Genomic DNA, 21,046 nt, shown 5'->3' on the forward strand with positions numbered 1-21,046 from the left:
GTTATTCTCGCTAAAATATCTATAACATACACAAAAACTTGCTCTATGCTCAAATCAAACTCAAATGGACTACCTCGTTTTTTAAAGTCGGTTAAAACACAGACTAATAAGAGATACTACGTATCAGACGAACATCTCTAGTACAATTAAAAAAAAGTTTTGTTTGATTGGTTCTAATGATACATGACATTTGTTTTTTTTTAATTATCGAATATTACTTGGCAAAGTACTACGCGTCAGGCTGCCTAGGGTACAGGAGCGGGATGTTCAAAAGATAAGTTCTTGTATCCGGGATCGGTATTATTCTACAGATTTTAATTCGACTTTGAAACAAGTAAGTACCTATTTCAAAGTTCCAGATAAACGTAAAATCTGTAGAAAATAATACCGAACCCAGAAACAAGACCTAATGACCTCTTTTAAAGTTTTATGTCGTAGGGTTAAAAAATATGAGAGATTATATATTAATTAATTATTTTTTAAAAAAATACAATATTTTTTGCATGATGCAAGAAATGGTTCTTATATTAGAGGCAAATTCTTCATTAGATTGAGGCGGGATAAATCCATGCTCTTTAATATGCGATATACACACAAAGAGCTTCGAAAGTTCACTTTTTTTTGTATATATTTTAAATTAACTTGGTTTTCGAGACACTTCACCCACTTATTGTCTTTATCTCGGTGCATGAAAAATGATAGAAAACAGCGTTCTGTCACGAACTTTTGCAAACACAGCACTCGTGATACATTCTATACGAAAGAAAAGGCATGCGAAAGATTCTCTGGGCTTTGTTTATTACAAGATAAAATGGAGAGAATAAGCACAAACACACTTCCCTCGATCACACAGTTTCAGTCACATTTTGACAGGCCGCCGATAAATAAAATGGCGGATAAAGATGGCGTTGAGATGGCCAGCACCGCTAACCAATTATACGCCAGCACAATTGTCATACACGTCATACATCATTAAAAAATATGGCGCCTATTGGCAAAATTCGTTTCATGCAGTTTACATGGCGAACAGGTACTCCGTTTGCTCTCTGGTTGCTGTATTCGTACTGACGTGAAGTTCGTGCATTTCACTGATTGGTTGTCGGTTGCCCGTTTCTGTGATTGACTGTCAATCCGAGTTCAATCTTGTCAAATTCAGTGTAAACTTCAGTCAGTTAGGTAGTTGTTTAGTGATCAACGATGTGTTGACTTTGTTTGTGGAGTAGATTTACGATGTGCTAACTACTGTATTACCTTGTATCATGTGATTTTAAATATTTTTGTTGTGCATAAGTATATTTTGTTGACTAGTGTTTTAGAAGAAGAACCTATGTGTTATTATTTTTAGTGTCATGTATTGTATTATGAAAGATAATGAATTCTGGAAGAAATAGTCAAATTCTATATACATGGCTTTATATGTTATTAACATAAATAAATGTGGCTTATTATATGTATGATATTATTGATAGTATATTTTTGTAAAAAGTGTTAAAATGACCGTCACATACACCGGAGAAGTAGCCACTTGCCGTGGTTTTGGGACCTTTCTAAAAGTTTTGTACAGGTGAGAAAACATGATAATTAACATTTTTAACTTAATTGAAAAGTCTGATGAGATACAAATTAGCATGATAGGTATATTCCTTTCGCGGTAGACAGAGAGGATGGGTAATTTGAGTATGCGGTATCCATACACCGCATTCATTTTTAACGCTAGCCGCTTGCTTGCTGCAGTTATCTTATTCATGGTTTCGGCTTATTTTTGGGTATATTTTTTTAACCCTTTTTGGGTATAGGACAACACTGCCGCTGAAAAATGATTTGTTAACTAGGTACTATTCTGTGTCCATGGAGAATGTATGAAAATATCCGGTTCCTTAGTACTAGACAGAGACAGTGTTCTGCTTAATCGCTGCGCCAGCTGCCAATTGTAAATGTAATCCATCCAGAGACCAAGTCAACCACAAAAATTTCATCAAAATCAGTAGTAGGTAGGTACCTACTAGGTATACCTATTATGTATTTTGTGCTAGTATCATCACCAGCCCATTAACGTCCCCACTACTGGGGCACGGGCCTTCCCTATGGATGGATAGGGAGATTGGGCCTTAAACCATCACGCGGGCCCAGTGCGGATTGATGGTTATTAACGACTGCTAATGCAGCCGGGACCAACGGCTTAACGTGCCTTCCGAAACACGGAGGAGATCGAGATAAAAACTTTTTTTTTGTGGTCACCCATGCTATGACCGGCCTTTGCGAAAGTTGCTTAACTTCAACAATCGCAGACCGAGCGCGTTTACCGCTGCGCCACCGAGCTCCTCCTGTGCTAGTATGTAACCTATCTATCTACTAGGCCGTCTACCAAACTTTACAATTATTAATCGTAGGTGATGAACGATTTTATGAAACCTGACTAGCAACTTGTAGGCATACCTATAGGTACTTAGGCACCTGCATATAGGTAGGTACGTAGGTAGGTACCCGTACGTACTTACCCATTTGCATCAAAATATCTGACTTTGATAATTAGTCAAACGCTCATGACCATAAAAATCGACCTTATCTAATGTTCTGTGCTTACCAGATCTGTACGAAGCCACTGACAATGCCGTAAGCGTGGCCAATTATTGGTCAGCAAAAATTTAGCTTCGATCGCCATCGACTCGCAAAGAAGAAGAACCTACCTATAACATATGCATGGATAGGTAGGGTACCTATATGTATATTACACTCTGCCTTATCCGTTTCATATAACGGCATGTAGTAGGTACCTGCATGTTTAAATTGAAAAAAAAAACCGACACATTCGATGATATTTTCGTACCTTGCTTAAACCATACCTACACTACCTACGGACTTTCCTATACGCTCCGGCATTCCCCGCGTTGCGATTCATCCTCAAACTTGCATCGGAACTTGTAATTTGTTAAAAATATTTAAATAATATTAAGACTGAAGATTGTGTGTCAGGATCGAAACAAATGGAATTCTATAGTCTCTGCTTACCCCGGTGGGAAATAGGCGTGAGTTTATGTATGTATGTATAATATTAAGATACTATTATTAGCGGTTAGGATTCTAAAATTCGCAGATTACTGAAAAATAACAAACACGTCTGTCATAGACTTAAACAGAAGAGCGTGTTCTGTTCAGGTGTGTCTGCTGTTTGTATAAAATTACTTCGCGCAACTGGCGAAATGCCGATGAGTTTCACATGTTTCAATACATCTCATTATAATATTTTTATACTACTTTAGACATAGGTACCTACCAACGTATTCCAGTGTTCATGGTAAAAATATCGTTGTCTTTTGAATAGAGTTCTGGTTTCGTAAAATTATGGAATTCCATTTCCAACGATCCTGACACATCACTTTCTCCGCTTTCTCGTCATAGCACCCTGGTACTAATCTACTATACTGATCAGACTTCCAAAGAGGCTCGTCGACTTGACCTACCTGCTTATTGACCCAGCCTTTCTGTTAGACGAATTTAACAGAGTATTTATTGAACATTTACATAAACTGCCTATATACGTCCCACTGCTGGGCACAGGCCTCCCCTCAATCAACCGGAGGGGGTATTGAACATTTATGACCTCACAACATTGTAATCAAGCTAGGTACTATGGAGTAAAGCAAGCCATATGCTCTAAAAACTCAAGACATTCGATGAAAAGAAGCCATTTGATGACGACTGACAGAAAACATTTAGTATCTGAATTTAATAGGTACGTCACGAGTAGGTAGGTACCTATTACTTCAAGCAAAAATAATATTAATGTAATTTATGTTTCCTTAGAATACATTGCTACTAGCATGGTCAGTCGTTCTGTTTACCGGTCAATTCACAAGTCTTTGTTATAGACCTAATAAAGGAATCGTAATCGTAACACATATATAACGAAATCGAAATGTCTTTATAGGTACCTACCCTATTTACCAATGATTACCTATTTCAAATACCTATTCTAGTCGGTTCGGTATACACGAACTACCTATGGAAGGTGCGTTTGTTTGAGTTCGTCACTGGAAACTGCGACCATGTTTGCTCGTCGCTGACGAAATGTTTACTTACCAGTTTTTAAGACCTTTCTGTATTATACTGAATCATACATATATGAAAGATTGATACACTGCTTTCTTCATCATCACAAACTAATAGCCACGCTCTTGTCGGTGTAACATTCTCCATGCTATTTTTTAGGGAATAAATAGGGCACTGGTTTCCTTCTTGCCTTCCGTCCCAAACTGCGTGCGTTACTGCTTTCTTAACCAAATAGGTATAATTATCTACCTATAATACCTAACTACGTAATAAGCCTACTTATTTCAATGACGGATTTTCCAGGGTACGTTCCTCAAAATTAATATAGATGGCGCTGTACAGTTTTTTTTTTCGTTTAACCTTCTAATTTCATGGATAACAGACATATTATGCATCTTTCTTCTTTGTTTTTGATAAATGATGACCCTTTTTATTACACTCAGGCACAATTACATCTGCCACCCATTATTATTCTCATTAAAATAAAGAGAAATAGTATAGGTACCAACATAATTCTATACATAATGTGATCCAAATATCAAGCATCAATTAGTTTTACCTATATATGCTTCTGCCATTACATTGTATTTTGGAATAATTATGTACCCGAGTAATGGGAAAATAGGCAATTATTACGTTTAAACTGAACAACGCCATCTATATTGTTTTTGGTGAACGTTGCCTGGAAAGTCCCTCATTGGTTTTGAAGTACAGTGTAATAGACGTAGGTAGCTACTTAATTATAAAAAGCCTCTATCGTAATATCTTTATTGAATATTCAATACAGCGTTATCTGTCAGAAAAAAAACAATATGTTCGTTGCAGTCTAGTTTTAACCGGTTATTAACACGAATGTTAAAGTTGCATTGTAGTAGTTTACAGACAGGTCGTCGCTCGAGCAAATCGATACCCGTAGCCTGTGGCGATGGTGCTGGATGCGGTGTAAAAAAACTATTCTACAGACCGAATGACTCATTCACGTCCGCATTGCAAAAATTAAATTATAGACGACAAGGATGCCCACAACATTATTGTGCTTCAGGTAGTTACGTCGCGCCTTGCTTACTGCTGCTTCACTTCTCGTTGTATATGTTTGTTTATATTACGTATTTTTATAGTGTTTAGTTTGCGCCGTCAAGAGAATGACTAATATTTATGTACGAATTATAAGATTCATCTTGTGTCGTCCGAGAAAACCGCGTCGTATTCACGATGGTCTGCAATATAAATATCACAAATCAAGCAGGTTGGAGATCTGGTTATTTCAGTTGCATCTAACTTAGCTAATTAAAACTCAAAATGACACTTTCTACTCGCACATTAACGCTGGTTGCACTTATCTGTCGGCTTCATACACATTGCACACTCTCAGTGAGCAATTTCGTTCAGTTGTCAGTATTTTGAATTCACAGCAAATATTCTAGTGCAATTCTCCAAATGTTTGTCGACTTTGAGCTAGTGGGGAAATCCAGTTTTCACGTAATTATTTGTACATTGATTAAGTGATACGTCGAGTGTAGAAGCACGAGTGCAGGTCAACGAATGCAGACTGAATTTGAAATAGCAGGATGGCTACCTAGAAATGGTCATAGAAAACCTACGAGTTTTTTAACAATCGCACGCGCCTTTGATTATTGTTGGAGGTAATAAATCGTTATTTTTATTAAACAGCGTAAGGTTTTCTATAAAAAAAATGTTGTGGGTGTAGTTTAGTTCCGAGTGGCACAGGCTGTTGACGTCTCCACCATGCGGTCCACCGTATTGGTCGTTACCAGGCAAGGGATATTCATTATTCAGTCACCACTGCATTTTCCGTAGCCCCACTTTTGAGTTCACTGCACTGTGGATTGACATCGATCACTTAACCTAAGGGTGCGTTCTCATTAGGAATTATTCGCTTCGCTTCGCTGCAGTGGGAATGCACCCTTAAAGTGAAAGCGCATTTGTTCGTGCAGTAGTCATCGCACTTAATAATATCTTTGTATGAAATCATATGCAAACTCGTGCACCGCACCGCATGCGCCGAATCAGTAAATTGTGACAGACGCCCGCGCCATGGGTCCTGCGGTGCGAATTATATCGAGTTAATTCGGTTCTGAAGACCGCATTGACAGTTACCATTTGTTTTATCGAGAATAATTAAACGATTGAATGAAACAGGTATGCTTTATCCTTCGTAAGGCAGACGCAATAGTAAACAATCTATGGTTTACGATCCTATTAAAAAGTTTAGTTTAATTAAAATATAATCGTGACTTCACCTATAAATTATATCTTACACAAATAAATTTTGATTTTTGGGTAAAGTTGAGAGACAACATGTGGCGTGTGACTTGCTTGTTGAATAATATTGATGACTGCCCGTCCTAACAGCACAGCACCCGTAATCAAAGCTGCGTGCGTAGTATAATTAATAATTTCATATATATACTTCTAAATCATGCTAATTTTTTTTTATGGTTTTGATAGTGCCATTTCTCGATTGTATTTTTTCTGGCAGAAGTCCAAATCTGTGTCATACCTACTTTGTCTTAATAGGCTGTTTATGTTTTTATATTTCTACTTCCAAATACGTTTGAGAAGTGCTATGCAGATCAATGTTTTCTTGTTAATCGAAAGTAGAGTGCGGTGCGGCGGACTAATTTGTATATATTCGTTTAGTTCCAAATTTTAGCGGAAGTAAACAGAAGGTGATCCGATGCTGGAAGGACATTCCTAAACACTGGACTATTAATAAAAATACTTCTGCTCAAAGGACCGATTGCATATTCACAGAACAATCCGAATACCCTCGTATGTTTTGCACCGTTTCAAATAAGTGATTAACAAAAATATATTTATCTATGTTTGAATCCACTGGTGGTAAAACTCTCAGACTCTAATGGCGTCATCAGCGTCGCTACCGGATACACATTATGCTGTCTAAAAAGTAACTAAAAAAATCAGCGTAAATGATTGCGACGAGGACACACCTTTATAATATTTTTAAAGTGGTTCTGTTTGTGTAGGTGCGAAAAATAACTCATGAATGTTTTAGATTTAGCGCTGTTAGAAAAATTTAGATTTTCGACGCAGATAACAAGTCAACCACCCCATCATAAGTTTCAAAAATAACTTTAAGAACTTGCAATAACAACATGCGAAATAATGCTTTATAAAAATCTCTTTTTTGCGTGCTTAGGCATGAGGCTTTGTTGTTATAAGAACACTTAGATTGAAATGATTCTCGTAGTGGTTCGACTAGTTTTTTCGCCGTTCCTTTGTTGTTTTTATATCCTAATATAGGTATCTAACATGCGGTCTGGCAACGATGCATTCAAATGTTTTTCAGTTAGTTGTTAGCCGCCAGTTAATTAGTCGGATATGGTTTGCGCACAAATGCATGACTCACGCACGCACGTCGTAATAGTTTCAACACATGCATGTCACATTTTGGCCGAATCATTATATTTTTGGCGGGCAGATAGCCAAAAGTCGATGATTTTTGACTATGTCGTCAGCAGAAGTGAACACCGTAATCAGTTGTTAATGTTGTAAATAAGTATATCACTGATGTGGCCTTCAATATCATCGTAGATTTTTTATCTTTAGTTGCTCTTTGTATCTTAGTCTTGGATCTTAGTAGAGCGACCCACGCAGCCAGTCGCAGTCACACACACATACGCGACTGCCGCGGTATGACGTAATATCCTGCCAGCGATTCCTGTATCTGTCGAGTAAAACTTTAATGAAAGACTTCACCTAAATATGTCGGTTCAACGTGGGTCATCTTATCACCATAGAACATCCTTTACTTGGTTTTTAACTCATTTATAGAAACAGAAATATCATTACGGGGCATTTGCCTTACTTTTGTACAGATCGATTTATTTTTACATGTATTTCGTGAAATACAAAATATTAGCTACACGCAAATAAACGCGCTATTCTAACAAGTTCATTGACTGTAGTAATCATACCTTTGTTATTAACAAAATATACCACCCATGTGTCCGTAATGAGGAAAACAAACAATGAACTGTGTAGAACTCTCATTTACAGCTAACACTATGCCCAGGGTCAGACAGACAGTCGCTTCTGTAAAAAACTGGACCTGGCATATGTTCAGGTAAGGTAAGGGGACCTCATACAAACGGAATAACGCTAGTCTATGATGATTATTGAGTGTTACGTAGGAAAGAAACATCTAACTGTTAATAATCATTTTCGTGGAAAAATACATGCTACAGGAAAAACAAGATATATAATTTAATCCTTTGTATGATGCGTGTCTACCAACAGTACTAACAAACGGCTCGTTTGACGTGTAGTTTGCTTTTCACTCATAATGTGTAGAGAGAGACTCGAGATAGGTATACGCTTTACATTAATATTGTGTCTGCGTAGTGTCCGCGAGCAAATGCATTTTATCACATTGCGTGCGACACGGCAGCAGCTGTCTGTTTGTAATTATATCGTCCACTTATTCAGTTCAGCTTGAAGGTCAATACCAACTAACACTAATCTACAAAACATCAAAGCGATAAAACTCTACAGCGATAAATTTAAGTATGTTATTGCTCGTTTATGTGTTTTATTATTATTGGTGGTAACACTTACTTCACGTATAAAGTAATGAATAACTACTCCGGTCATTTACCTGTAAAATTTTATAACCTAACTTAATGACGACGACCAAATGACCTGAGCAGATTTGTATAATAGGTACGGACTCTTCTTCGTGATTGTTTGATTATTTCAGAACCGCATCTAAACACCGGAGTCCGAAGTCATCCTTACAATTCCACACATAAATCGGACATCCATTTCATTAGGCACTTGAGGACTATTCGTCACGGTATCGTAAATTGTTGCCTCATTCTATGACGTCATCTTCACTGGAAACATGATAAAATCGCTATTCGCATACTAATTTCATGGCTCTTTGAATGACAACTGGAGTAATAATACTATGTTATTATTCTAATTTTGTGTATGCATTTCTAGTTCGTCCTTCTACCAGTACGGTTTCTCTATGTTAACTATAGGTAGGTGTCATAAATAAGCGTATTCCTTAAAATTTTAGTTTTAAAAGTAGTGATTCATTCTTACATAACCGAACTGCTTGAATTCATTTAAAAATACCATCCATCCTACGAGCAAATAAATAATTAGCATAGCATCCATCCGTACTAATATTATAAAGGCGAAGGGAAATCTGTGTTAACAAGTGCACCAATTTTGAAGGAAAAGATATAAAACCCAAACACGGACTTTTCCAAAATAGAGAGTACCTTCAGGGTTGAGAGTGCGAACCGTGATATGCAACCAAAGTCATGGTTGTCAGATGGAGTTCTTTTAAAAAACATGCCAAGGCTTTTATATTATGTTATCTATAACATAAGTGTGTACTTCGAGAATATACCTATAGGTAATATAGCGCGATAATAATGATGATGAATATAGATCATCGTTCATCACAGCAGCCATGATATAAACCTGTGTACTTACATCAAGAAATATCAATGAATCAGGAGTTCACACATGATTCTTTAATATTTTAGGGTTTTCACTAACACAGTTCCCTCGACCATTATAAGTAGACGGCGATACGGCTCACTAACTAACACGTTGGTTAAACAGAAACTTCAGTGAGGAGCCGGTACTTAATTCAGGTTGGGGTAACCTCTGACTACGTCTATCGCAAGATGAATGAGTGTCTTTCTAGGTTCCGTTCCCTAAAAAATACGAATTTGATAACTGCTATAATTTAATTGTACCCAGCATTGCTCGATGGTTCCAGTTGCATATAAAATCATATGATATCTTTATGGTGCCACAACAACGCCCTGGTTATAACTGCGTGTTTGTTTCAGATGGCGCGGAAGTATTTACAAATTGGTATGGCTGGATCTGTGCGTGTTTCTACTTATTTATTACGTCCTCAATCTAACCTACCGTCTTCTGTTAGACGCAGAGTCCAAAAAGTAAGTACTGTTTTACATAATACGCTAGTTTCCAAATAGTCAAAACTGTTACCTTTTAGTCAAAACTTCAAAACACGAAATTACTATGGAATTTGTATGAAAAATCACACTGTGACTTCATAGATTAACGTGATAAAGTGTCGGACTTATTATTACTTGTCTCTTGATTAAAATTCATAAATAAGTTAAATAGAAAAAAAAAATGTTTTTTGTCTGTTTTAAAATCTGTCTTTATTTAGTAATCAGAATAATTAATCTTTGACACAACTAAACAATCGCAATGTTGTACTTTCCACTGTCTTAAAACGGCCTAACATCCTGAGGTGACCAAACAATTTAGTATTTGGATTAGAATGCTCTATTTTTCTATTCGAAAGATCATTAGCCTATGTAGGTTTGTTAGACACATGATTACTGTTAACTACGACATTCTCAGATAATAAGCACCCATCTATTAAGCAGCTTGGTATTCGAAGTTTGTTTTACGTCGCGTGCGCGAACCCGATTGCGAATTTGTCTGTTACGTCTCGTAAGTAATCGGTTCGCCTGACCTCGCTTATATGAAACGATAAATGATCCCATTGTTCCATTTCCAGTCTTGAATAAGTTAGAAGACACAAACAAATTGTTAACTAAATGTCGGATTTAAATTTCAGTCAAGTGTGAAATCAATTTTCTTTGTATAATACAGTATTTTTCATTAACATAACACATACTATTACGTCCCCTTCTGGGCACAGGCCTCCCCTCAATCAACCGGAGGGGATATGAGCATACTCCACCATGCTGCTCCAATGCGGGTTAGTGGAGGTGTTGTCTTAGTGGTGTACTGTTGATAGCCGGGACCAACAGATTAACGTGCCCTCCGAAGCACGGAATCATCATACTTTTTGGACAATCAGGTGATTCAAGCCTGCAATGTGCTTACCGAACAATGGACCGTCTCACAAAGTGATTTCGACAATGTCCCCATCGGGAATCGAACCCGGACCTCCAGATCGTGAACCTAACGCTTTTACCACTACACCACGGAGGCTGGCTGTGTTTCTCTTTACTATAAATAATACATAAACTTCGTTGCTTATATGTATAATCCTCTATGCTAATAAGCAGAACCCAGTATCGAATAGGATTTATTTTTGTTGCTAAGATAAAAGATAATTTTGTAGAAAGATGAAAGGACATCGATCATATTCTTATCCATCTCCACATAAAAAATAATAATAATAAAAAAGTTTATTTAGGTAAAACCTACGACACAGTCGACACACATATACATTAACAACATTAAAATATACACACATTAATATTTAGTTGGAAAACATAAACACTTCGCAGAACATTCGAAGGCGTGGTAAACTACTGCAACTTCCACGGCAACGTGATACCGCTGTCGTTTGTGCTGGGTTTCTACGTGACAGTGGTGATGAACCGCTGGTGGAGTCAGTACACCAGCATACCCTGGCCGGATTCCATCGCTGTCTTCATTTCCGCTACTATACACGGCCAGGTAACAAAGACTATTATAATACGGCCAATGTTGTGCCGTTCCAGGGAATGTTCCCAGAGAGAAATTGTTTCCATTGTAACTCTTTAATAGTAAAGACACTGGTGCTAATTCCTGCAGCAGCCCTCTAATTTTATTTTAAGTTATTCCTGTAATTTTCTTATCCGTTGAAAAAGAAAGGGACGGGTAATCGACAGGCATGAAATTTATGGAATACACGTCAATTTTAATCAGAAATCTAAAACAACCGTCTAAAAATTTTACATCGACCAATAACCTGACAGAATTAAGTAGACAGCACGTCAAACGGATTGCACACCAGCGAGATGCCTATTTTATTCGCCCGGGTTATTCATTCGTTTTAAAATTAACTTGTTGACAATCATCCGTTCCTTTCCTTTTCGGCGGATAAGACTGTGACGGGTATAATTTAAAATACAATTAGGTGTCTGCAGGAATCGGGGCCACTGGCTGCTTTTCTTCGATAGGATCAGAGTTTATAATGTGTCTGTTTATCTGCCTAAAGGATAAGTAATAAAGCTCTTTTTACACATGTTTTACGCCTTTTTACTGCTGGGAACGTTCCCAAATTGGGAACAGCTCATCACTGAATACTACCATGATTATACACTGTCTGAATAACTCTATAGGTACCTATAGTTACGCTGATCGTTTCGTGTGACCTCTAGGGAATACAATCCCTACTCGAGATCGCAAATTCGAGATCCCGCGGGATTGGAAATATCAAAATTTTCGGGATCTTAGTTCATAAAAAATATAAAGTTAGGATGGCTGAAAACGATAAAAACTGCTTGCTTGTGATAATGAGGTTAATTAAAACAAAATATTTTATGAAAGTAAACAAAAACCTTTATTCTTCAATATTACTAACTAAATAATTAAGTTTTCTTAATCAGCATAATCAAAACAAAAGTATAACTCAAGGAGATTCGCCCAATCCCGTCAATCTCAAATGGGATCTTGTCATATTATGTCTCGGAATTGATACCGAAAAATTAGACGAGATTTTACGAGATCGGGATTGCATTCCCTCGTGACCTCTATAAACTTCGCGTTTCCGTAATTTTGCTTTTCAACTGCAACATCATGCTAGGAGACTATCTTGATATTAATTCAGATTTCGAATATGAATCGAAAAGATCAAAATTCGTTAGCGGCGATAATAATAAACAAAGATTTCATATCATAATTCCTTATTAACATAATGTTATCAAGTTTTAAAAGTAGGAAATACAAAATGGTGTGAATGATAACAATTGACATCATACACCAACAATATTATATGAATGGATATCCAGATTTCCATGTCAGATGTTTTCAATATGAACATTCCTTTTATCTAAGACGCATGCCCTTGTAATCAACTGTATGTAAGTAATGATAGGTTCGGAGTAGGTAGGTAATGAAGAGAACAGTATGATAAGATTGCAAGGCTTTTCCGCAATAACTATGTATAGGTATGTACAGCTTATACAAAATTACTACGTAGGTACATCAATATTTCAAAAATAAAACACATTGTCTATTGAAATGCTTAGATTTGCGTGCCTGTCCAGTAATTTGAAACACTTGAGTTAATATTAAGGCTATTCCGGCAAGGATAATATTCATGAAGTATTTATTTTATTGAACGGAACTCCGCTTGTACCTAGAGCTTCCTATTTGCGTTCTAACACGGTGTTTATGTTAGAAATATAGGGTACAGCCTAGTGCGATCTTTCGCGCGACTTACCAAGAAAATGTGCTATTCTCACGGCTATCCTACGCATCAGGTTAAAACGAAAATGGTCTACGAAGTATTTTTTTCAGGACGAACGAGGCCGGTTGCTCAGAAGAACGATAGTTCGCTATGTGTGCCTGTGTCTCACGATGGTGCTATCAATGATCTCACCCCGCGTCAAGAAGAGGTTCCCGACCCTCGACAACTTTGTCGAAGCTGGTCTGCTGCTAGATAACGAGAAAAGTATTCTCGAAAACTTAAATGACAAGTTTCCCAAACCTTCTAAACACTGGTAAATAAAACACTTCAGTTTCTTAATCGAGTGCTATAATGTTTATATCAGGATTCAATAAAACAAGATTAGTGATCATGCATTACCATAAATTTTATGGTATATGGTATTTCCTGACCATCACCTGAATTTCTAGGTTGCCGATAGTATGGGCGGCAAGTATAGTGACGAGGGCCCGCAAAGAGGGCCGTATACGAGATGACTTTGCTGTAAAGACTATTATTGATGAACTAAACAAATTCAGAGGACAAGCTGGATTACTCCTCAGTTATGACACTATAAGTGTTCCTCTTGTATATACTCAGGTAAGTAAGCGTTATATCCAACACAGACATCTTATCCAAAAACTTGTTTATCAAGTCCTTTCCACATTTTTTGTTTTTTCCATCGTGAACATTATACTGAGTTCACCTTATGTAACGGGTCTAATTTATCATTTCAGGTAGTTACCATAGCAGTTTATTCGTATTTTATAACGTCTGCGTTGGGTAGTCAATGGGTGGACAACAAACTAAACACCAGTACAACATCAGCGTACATTAGTAATATAGATCTTTACTTTCCTATATTTTCTACATTAGAATTCTTCTTCTACATGGGCTGGTTGAAAGTGGCCGAGTCTCTAATAAACCCCTTTGGCGAGGATGACGATGATTTCGAAGTCAACTGGCTTATTGATAGGGACTTGCAGGTTAGTGTGAATAGTAATACATTGAGCTTGTGAACTTTGTTTGTGCGTAAGGGCTTCTTCAGTTACATAATTTTGATTATTATTCATGGTCCGATGGTGGTATTCAGGTGTCATACATGATAGTAGACGAGATGCACCACGAGCACCCTGAGCTGCTGAAGGACCAGTACTGGGACGAGGTGTTCCCGTCGGAGCTGCCGTATACGATAGCGACGGAGAACCAGCGGGAGGAGCACCCTGAGCCGTCGACGGCGCGTGTGGCCGTCCCGCCCCGGCAGCGCAGCATGGTCACCGTCAACCCCTCCACAGTCAAGATCGACGAGATGGTCCCCTCCAACACCGTGAGTTACAAGTTCGCCCCGCCAGAGGTTAGACCCGTCCTATTATAAGCATGCTGCACGCTCGGATCTACGTGGAGCTTCGCAGTGTGTCGGTGTCTAGGGTTGCCAAACTTGCCAATGCCAGTATTACCTCTATTTTCCTGTTGTTATACCGTTTAAAACTTAACTGGTGACTTTATGACTTTTACATTAGTGTGGTTGGGTATCCTTTTAATTTACTGCTCAACATAATGATGACAGGAAAAGTATTTCGCTTTCGGTGATTCATTTAGTTATTTTATGACATAATTGTGTATTCCACGTGATTATAAAGGAGTTAGTCATTGTAGATTCGACGAAGACTCAGTAAACACTTATCATTCAATCATTTTAATTCTTTGAAGGTCCCGACAGTTTCTAATCTCCGATTGACTATAAATTGTTATTATCGCGTAATACCACTTGGTAGAAAGACGCAACAGGTGATATATTTTGGCAGCCCTTAGATGGAATGATTAATGCAAGACATTGACCCCGATTCCTGCAGACACCTAATTTTATTTTAAGTTATACTCGTCATTTTCTTATCCACCGAAAAGGAAAAGGACGAATGATTGACAACTGTTAATTTTAAAATTAATGAATAACCCGGGCGAATAAAATAGGCATTTCGCTGTTATGCAACCCGTTTGACGTGTGCTGTCGACTTAATCCTGTCGGTTAATTAGCTTTTTGGGCTTGAGCTTGTTGGGCGCGAACCTCGGGTCAGGGCGTCGTCTGAGAGGAAAAATATTTGAAAGAATTAATCGACCCTAGTGGGTCGATAGCGATAAGCGCTGAATGAGGGAAATCGTCGACCACGCCGGCGGGGTCGGTATCGGGGTCCTGAAGTGTTTGGTGTTGCGAGCTGATTGGTTGCCTCTATGGCTAGAGTAATAGGGTCGTCGGGATCGTATATTACGTCTTTCGGACGCCGATACTTTTCAGTACCGTCCCTAAGCGGAATGTATTCGGAAGAGGTTTATTAGCCAATGTAATATTTTGTGAGGGTTTTATACGTCTGCCTAAAATTGACGTGTGTTCCCCGTGCCTTTCCTTTTCGGCGACTTAAAATAAAATTATATGGTGTGTACAGGAATCAGCACCATTATTTATATATTTACTAATGAATGTTGCTAGGTATGCCAAGCTGGTTAGTTGAGCCACGAACAGGAAGCGTCGTTTATAAAATAACACAAACAAGTCAAAGACTACTAACCTGCATCTACAATTCCGTAACAAAACTAATGGTAAACTATGACAGTTGATATTGATTATAGATACCTGTATGCTGAAAACGATACCTAGTACTTCTTATTTATGTTTAATCGTGTTTCTTTCTTACCTGAATGATGATGTCTTTCTGTGTTAATTAAATAATGTTATCAATTCAACTGTCGTATCGTTATGTGTTATTTGTTTTTAATAAACACTTACCTTCTTGCTAACCGTGTTTAAATAAATGTTCTTCTCTAACTATTATCTACCTAACTTTCTTTAGCATATTGTGGTCGTCGTTAATGTTCTGTGTTGGTTGTAGGACCTACTAAAACTACTAATAGGTAGAGTCTGTATAGTAATATATAGATGTTGATGTTTTTTGTTTTAATAAAATTAATATTTCCAATAATTTTGGCTGTAAATGAAAGCTGTGATGTTGTCGTCTTTTGTTTTACAAAAACTTTTCTACTCCAAAAGTAACATCTTTTTTCAATTTAACGAGATTTCCTCTCTTGTTTTTGTCTGTCTATTCATTAATTTGCCACCATTGAATCATTTTAACTTTGATTGTAAAATAGAGTAAATATATTACGAAGGTTTTACCTAATATGAGTTCGTGTCAAAATTGGCAGCAACTTCAGATGAACGATGACGCACAGTCGGGAATACACTTCATCGTGTCTCGCGGGAGCAGCAAGCGCGGGAAGAAGGAGGACAGGAACTCGATGGGGTCGACGAACTCGATGGCGTCCCTGCAACAAACTCCCATGACGCGGGCGAACTCCGTCACCTCCATGCTTAAGAGACTGTTCTCGAAAGAAGAACAGAGACAACCAGCGGTGCAAGTCTCCACAACAGATGGCACCGGTAATAGCATTCAATTCCAATTATCGCATTTATTGGCTTTCACGCTATGTCTGCCTTGGCAAATGTATGATTTGTTACGCCACATAAACCATCTTTATGATTATATACGCGCGTACAACTACACGTAATACTTATTAAACTTATCAGGTTTACATTTAAATTACTAATACTTATTCGTAGGGGTCAAACTTTATTAGCTTGAATAAAATGTGGTACAAGGTGTACGCGGGTAATAAGAATGTTTTCCTTTTGCAGGTTCTAGGTTTATGATATCGGCAAGTAACCCGACACTAAACAAGCCGGCCACTGCGGGTGGTGGCAGTATGAAGATAGCGAACGAAGTCATCGAGGAAGTGGATGAACAGGCCACCATCACCAGCATGGGCAAACGACCCGAAACTAGGTACAGTAATAATTAGATTATCGCCTTTCATTGTCCCCTCTAGGTACGTGGATTTGGGGGAGAAAGGTCCTGCGAATAAGGAACTCTGCAATCCTTTCGATCGGATATAAATCCATAAATAAACGTAGCATGACGCCTGTACCCAAAGGTTGCCTGGAAGAAATTGATGCATGAGCAATAAAATAAGGCCGCGTGTTGTGCCTTTCTGTATCTGTAGTCCTTATCTCTGTATCTCGTGCCCCTTGTGCTCAATAAAGTATTTTTTTCTATCTATATGTATCCAGAGGCGGTAGCAGGGGTGTATAGTAGGTATTAATTACACCCACTCCTAGCCAGTTATGTCCGATGTCATAAGGGGCGAGCCTATTGCCATAAACCGGGCACAAATCTTGAAAATCACGTGATATCAATTACCTGTGATCCAAACATGAATTAAAACTCATAAAGTCGAATTCAGTGGTTTATAGTTCGAACCGGGACTGAACCTCACGACAGTACGATGATTATTTGCTTATTATCTGTATCGGTTTTGGTAAATATGTATACAATAGACAACATACAGGTAGAGTGGGTGCTATAATCACTTTTCATAATTTTTTTCAGGCCAACAGCAATGAGTTTATTCCAACAAGGACCGCCAACGCCCAGTGAGCCGGTTGATGTGCCATCTAGAAACTCAAACCATAGTTCTTCAAGTAAGTTTTCAATTTGTTATATGCTGTTCAAAATTATATCTTATCACAAAATATAGATACGATACGATGATATCTTATCACAAAATCTTCGCAAAAATAAACCTGCCGCAACCTTAATGATAAAATCATCGCACGTGTCCGTATAACCGTTTCCAGGCGCGCTGAAATGAAGTACTGTAATATTTATCTATACGTACATAATTATATATATATACATGATATTCTTAGGTATGTGGGTTTCCTCACGATGTTTTCCTTCACCGCTGAGCATGTGGTTATCATTTATGATCCAAACATGAATTCGATAACAAATTCGTCAATCATTATAATATATAAATAAGTGGGTTAGATAAGCTATAGAGCTCGTCACGGTGTTTAAACAATAGTTGCATTTATAGTTATAAACTTTTCTAATGAGAAAATATATTAATGGCCTTTATTAGAAACTAGCTGTCCGTCCGCGTCATGATTCTTTTAATATGACAATCATTCATACAAACGTCCGACCCCTTTTTTAACCCCGTGGGGGTTGAAATTACCAATCTTAGTGAGCACCTACGTCCTAAAAGGAACCGCCATGCAAAATTTGAATTTTAAAGAAGTGTGTTACCTGATCTGTATTGGGCTGGTTTTCCTTTCGCGGGTTGGAAGGTCTGACAAGCAGTCGTAAAAACCAGACCTGTCAAATCGGACCCTGTGAAAAACGGGATAATGCTAGGGATGATGATGAACTATTTATATATTTTATCCTTGTGGGAGCAATACAAAGGGCAGGGCATTATATAGATAGGAGAGATGACACCAAAATTTTTTACGTCTTTCGATACTAAAATTGTGATTGCAGAACATAGCAAATCGATATCTCAATCTAGAAAACCAAATCTTGACGAATTTGAAATGAATAACACAATAAACAATGTTTCTTCATGCTCTAAACACGTAGGTCAGCTGGAGGAAATCTCTTTGTACAGATACCTACAGATAAACTTACCCAATACCCTTTTCAGACTGTTTTCTTTGTGTATCTTTTTTGTCTTTACTATTATGTTCACATTTAGAGTTCCGAACCTCAAAAGGAAAAACGGAACCCTTATACAATAGCTTTTTTCTTAGGCCTATTTTTGTTAGTCCTACTGCTGGGCAAATGCCTCCCCCTTTCCTTAAATAAATAAATATTCAATAATAATTTCAGTCCGTCCAGACACTAGGCTATCGTCGTCAGCGCCGAACCAGTGGACGCGGTCGCTGGGCCCGGAGGCGGAGGAGGCGAGCCCGGCGGCGGCGTCACTGTCCACGCAGCCCTCGTTCAGCGTGCCCGAGGAGCGCCCGCGGCTTGATAGCGACGTGGGGCCCTCGCTCAGCGCCGCCGGCAGCCAAACACTGCGTAAGTGCTTGTTGACATCAAGATCTGTATACTGTTTGTGTGTATTAGACAGAGGGATTGTGTCCAATTGGTATGGACGGTAGGCTAATCCCTTGTCATCATTAGGTTCATCATTTCCATCTTACGACTTCGTATCAACAGTGGCTGCATGTTGCTTTTACGGTCTTGAAGTTTATGTACATGTATCTTCTTATAAACTTATCCATATATTCGTATTCAGCTGTTCGCCCCAAAATTAAATCCAATTACGTAGTAAACGAACTAGGTAACCTAAAACTTTTTTTGTGTTTTGGAAACACTATTAGTAGGTCATTGACATCAAATCTAAATAATGATATTATTTTGGCTAAAGACGTCCCCTATGTTAGTGATGAAAAACATAAGGTTTTTGTTATAATTTCAGTGGACGAGGTGGACGGCGGTGATGAGGCCGACATGGACGAGTTCGACCGCCTGCGTAACACGCGCGAGCAACACCGGCGCGCCAAGTACTTGCAGAAGATGATGGCCCGCTCCATTAGTGCACAACAGGTATTCTTATAATTCTTGATTAATGTCTTTTGTGTGATCACAATCAATTCTGCCAGTATCACGTAATTAAGAAAATACACAATAGGGGAAAATGTAAGGCTAAAAAATTTTTGAATTATTGTCATTGGAGCCGCGATTCTGGAGACAAACTTTTATTAAATTTTGACAGTTCTAAAATTAGTTCCTCTTACACTTATCGTAAGTGAAAGACGACACTACTTTTAGAGCAGTCAGAAAGGATCGGCATCGTTATAAGTTCTGTAGATACTGACTGCTGGATCAGCTCTTGTGAGGTCATCATGAGAGAGTGAGCGTACTAAATAATTTAGTACATAAGTTTAAAACTACAGAACAGAGAGCTTTAAAGAGAAGAGGGAGGCCTATGCCCAGCAGTGGGTCATGTCACTGGCCACTAAAAAAAGAACACCGATTATTTATACCACACATTGACACATTTTGTTTCAACAACCATTATTTATGTTTCACAGCAAACTGGCGGCAGTGGCGAACTGATAGACAACGACCTATTATTGGAGGAATTACTGATGCAATCCGAAGCACAATTAAAGAAAGATAATGAAAAAGACAGTAAAGTAGAAACTACCTGACACAACAAAAGCTTTATATTCATGTGGGATTAATTTCTAAATAAAAGACATCTCATTGCATTTACAGTATTAAGAATGTGATACATTGGTACCTCTACTTATGTAGTTTGATGAATCATTTAAATCATGTGATCAGCGAGATCAAGCTTTATTATAGTAAATTATTTTACTTTTAAGTATAATTATTATACTGCTATTACAAATGAAATGTTTTTATTTACCTATAGTATTAAACTTAGTTTTTTGAAAACAAACCACATTAGTCTGTAGACAATTCTCTGAACCTGAAGGCACAATCAAAGTGTAATTAGTATTCGTAACTTGATTTTAAGTATGTAATCATTACATGGGCCATGTCTTTGTCAAATTGATAGTAACGCTCTGACACCAGGATTGATGAGGTTGTACATTGATCACAATATTCTTTTTAATATAAAAAAGCATCTTGCGTATACGCCACGAAAGAAGTCCCACAGATTTTAACAGAAACTGCAACATCAGCTAGGCTATGGGGCTATTTTTGTATGAAAACTGTCATCAACTATTCGGAAAAACTATTGGTCACTCATCGCCACACCTTTCCCCATAACACTTCCACATGTTGCAAAGCTATATATAAACCTATTCTGACATTTTTACAAACTTGAATGAAAATTATGTAAGTTTTCATATTAATAAAAAAATACTTCCTACCTCTTCCTTATAATGCTACACAGCAATTTTCAATTTAC

At 37.8% G+C, this 21,046-nt stretch overlaps 1 protein-coding gene across 5 annotated transcripts; it reads left to right on the forward strand.

Annotated features, from left to right (window-relative positions):
- The first annotated feature begins 1,151 nt into the window (after positions 1 to 1,151).
- Positions 1,152 to 21,026, forward strand: LOC126366229 (bestrophin-4). 5 transcript variants are annotated; one of them, XM_050009275.1, is made up of 13 exons: positions 1,152 to 1,564; positions 9,906 to 10,016; positions 11,355 to 11,526; positions 13,354 to 13,556; positions 13,693 to 13,861; positions 13,999 to 14,247; positions 14,355 to 14,615; positions 16,460 to 16,694; positions 16,950 to 17,097; positions 17,701 to 17,792; positions 18,985 to 19,176; positions 19,580 to 19,707; positions 20,196 to 21,026. In XM_050009275.1, exons 1-13 carry the CDS (start codon positions 1,494 to 1,496, stop codon positions 20,313 to 20,315), a joined length of 2,151 nt encoding a protein of 716 aa, XP_049865232.1. In that variant the 5' UTR covers positions 1,152 to 1,493; the 3' UTR covers positions 20,316 to 21,026. The 5 variants fall into 5 exon arrangements, with proteins under 5 accessions (XP_049865232.1, XP_049865233.1, XP_049865229.1 ...); XM_050009276.1 differs by having other exon boundaries at positions 18,994 to 19,176; XM_050009272.1 differs by lacking the exon at positions 1,152 to 1,564 and adding an exon at positions 5,178 to 5,296.
- Positions 21,027 to 21,046: the final 20 nt, after the last annotated feature.

The sequence above is a fragment of the Pectinophora gossypiella genome, chromosome 4 (assembly GCF_024362695.1).
Source record: "Pectinophora gossypiella chromosome 4, ilPecGoss1.1, whole genome shotgun sequence".
NCBI lineage: Eukaryota > Metazoa > Arthropoda > Insecta > Lepidoptera > Gelechiidae > Pectinophora > Pectinophora gossypiella.

Coding starts and splice junctions, on each gene's coding strand:
- LOC126366229 (XM_050009272.1), top strand. CDS start 5,193: ATGACTAATATTTATGTACGAATTATAAGATTCATCTTGTGTCGTCCG. Junction 16,695..16,949: donor CTCCACAACAGATGGCACCG/GTAATAGCATTC, acceptor TTCCTTTTGCAG/GTTCTAGGTTTATGATATCG. Junction 17,793..18,984: donor CTCAAACCATAGTTCTTCAA/GTAAGTTTTCAA, acceptor TAATAATTTCAG/TCCGTCCAGACACTAGGCTA.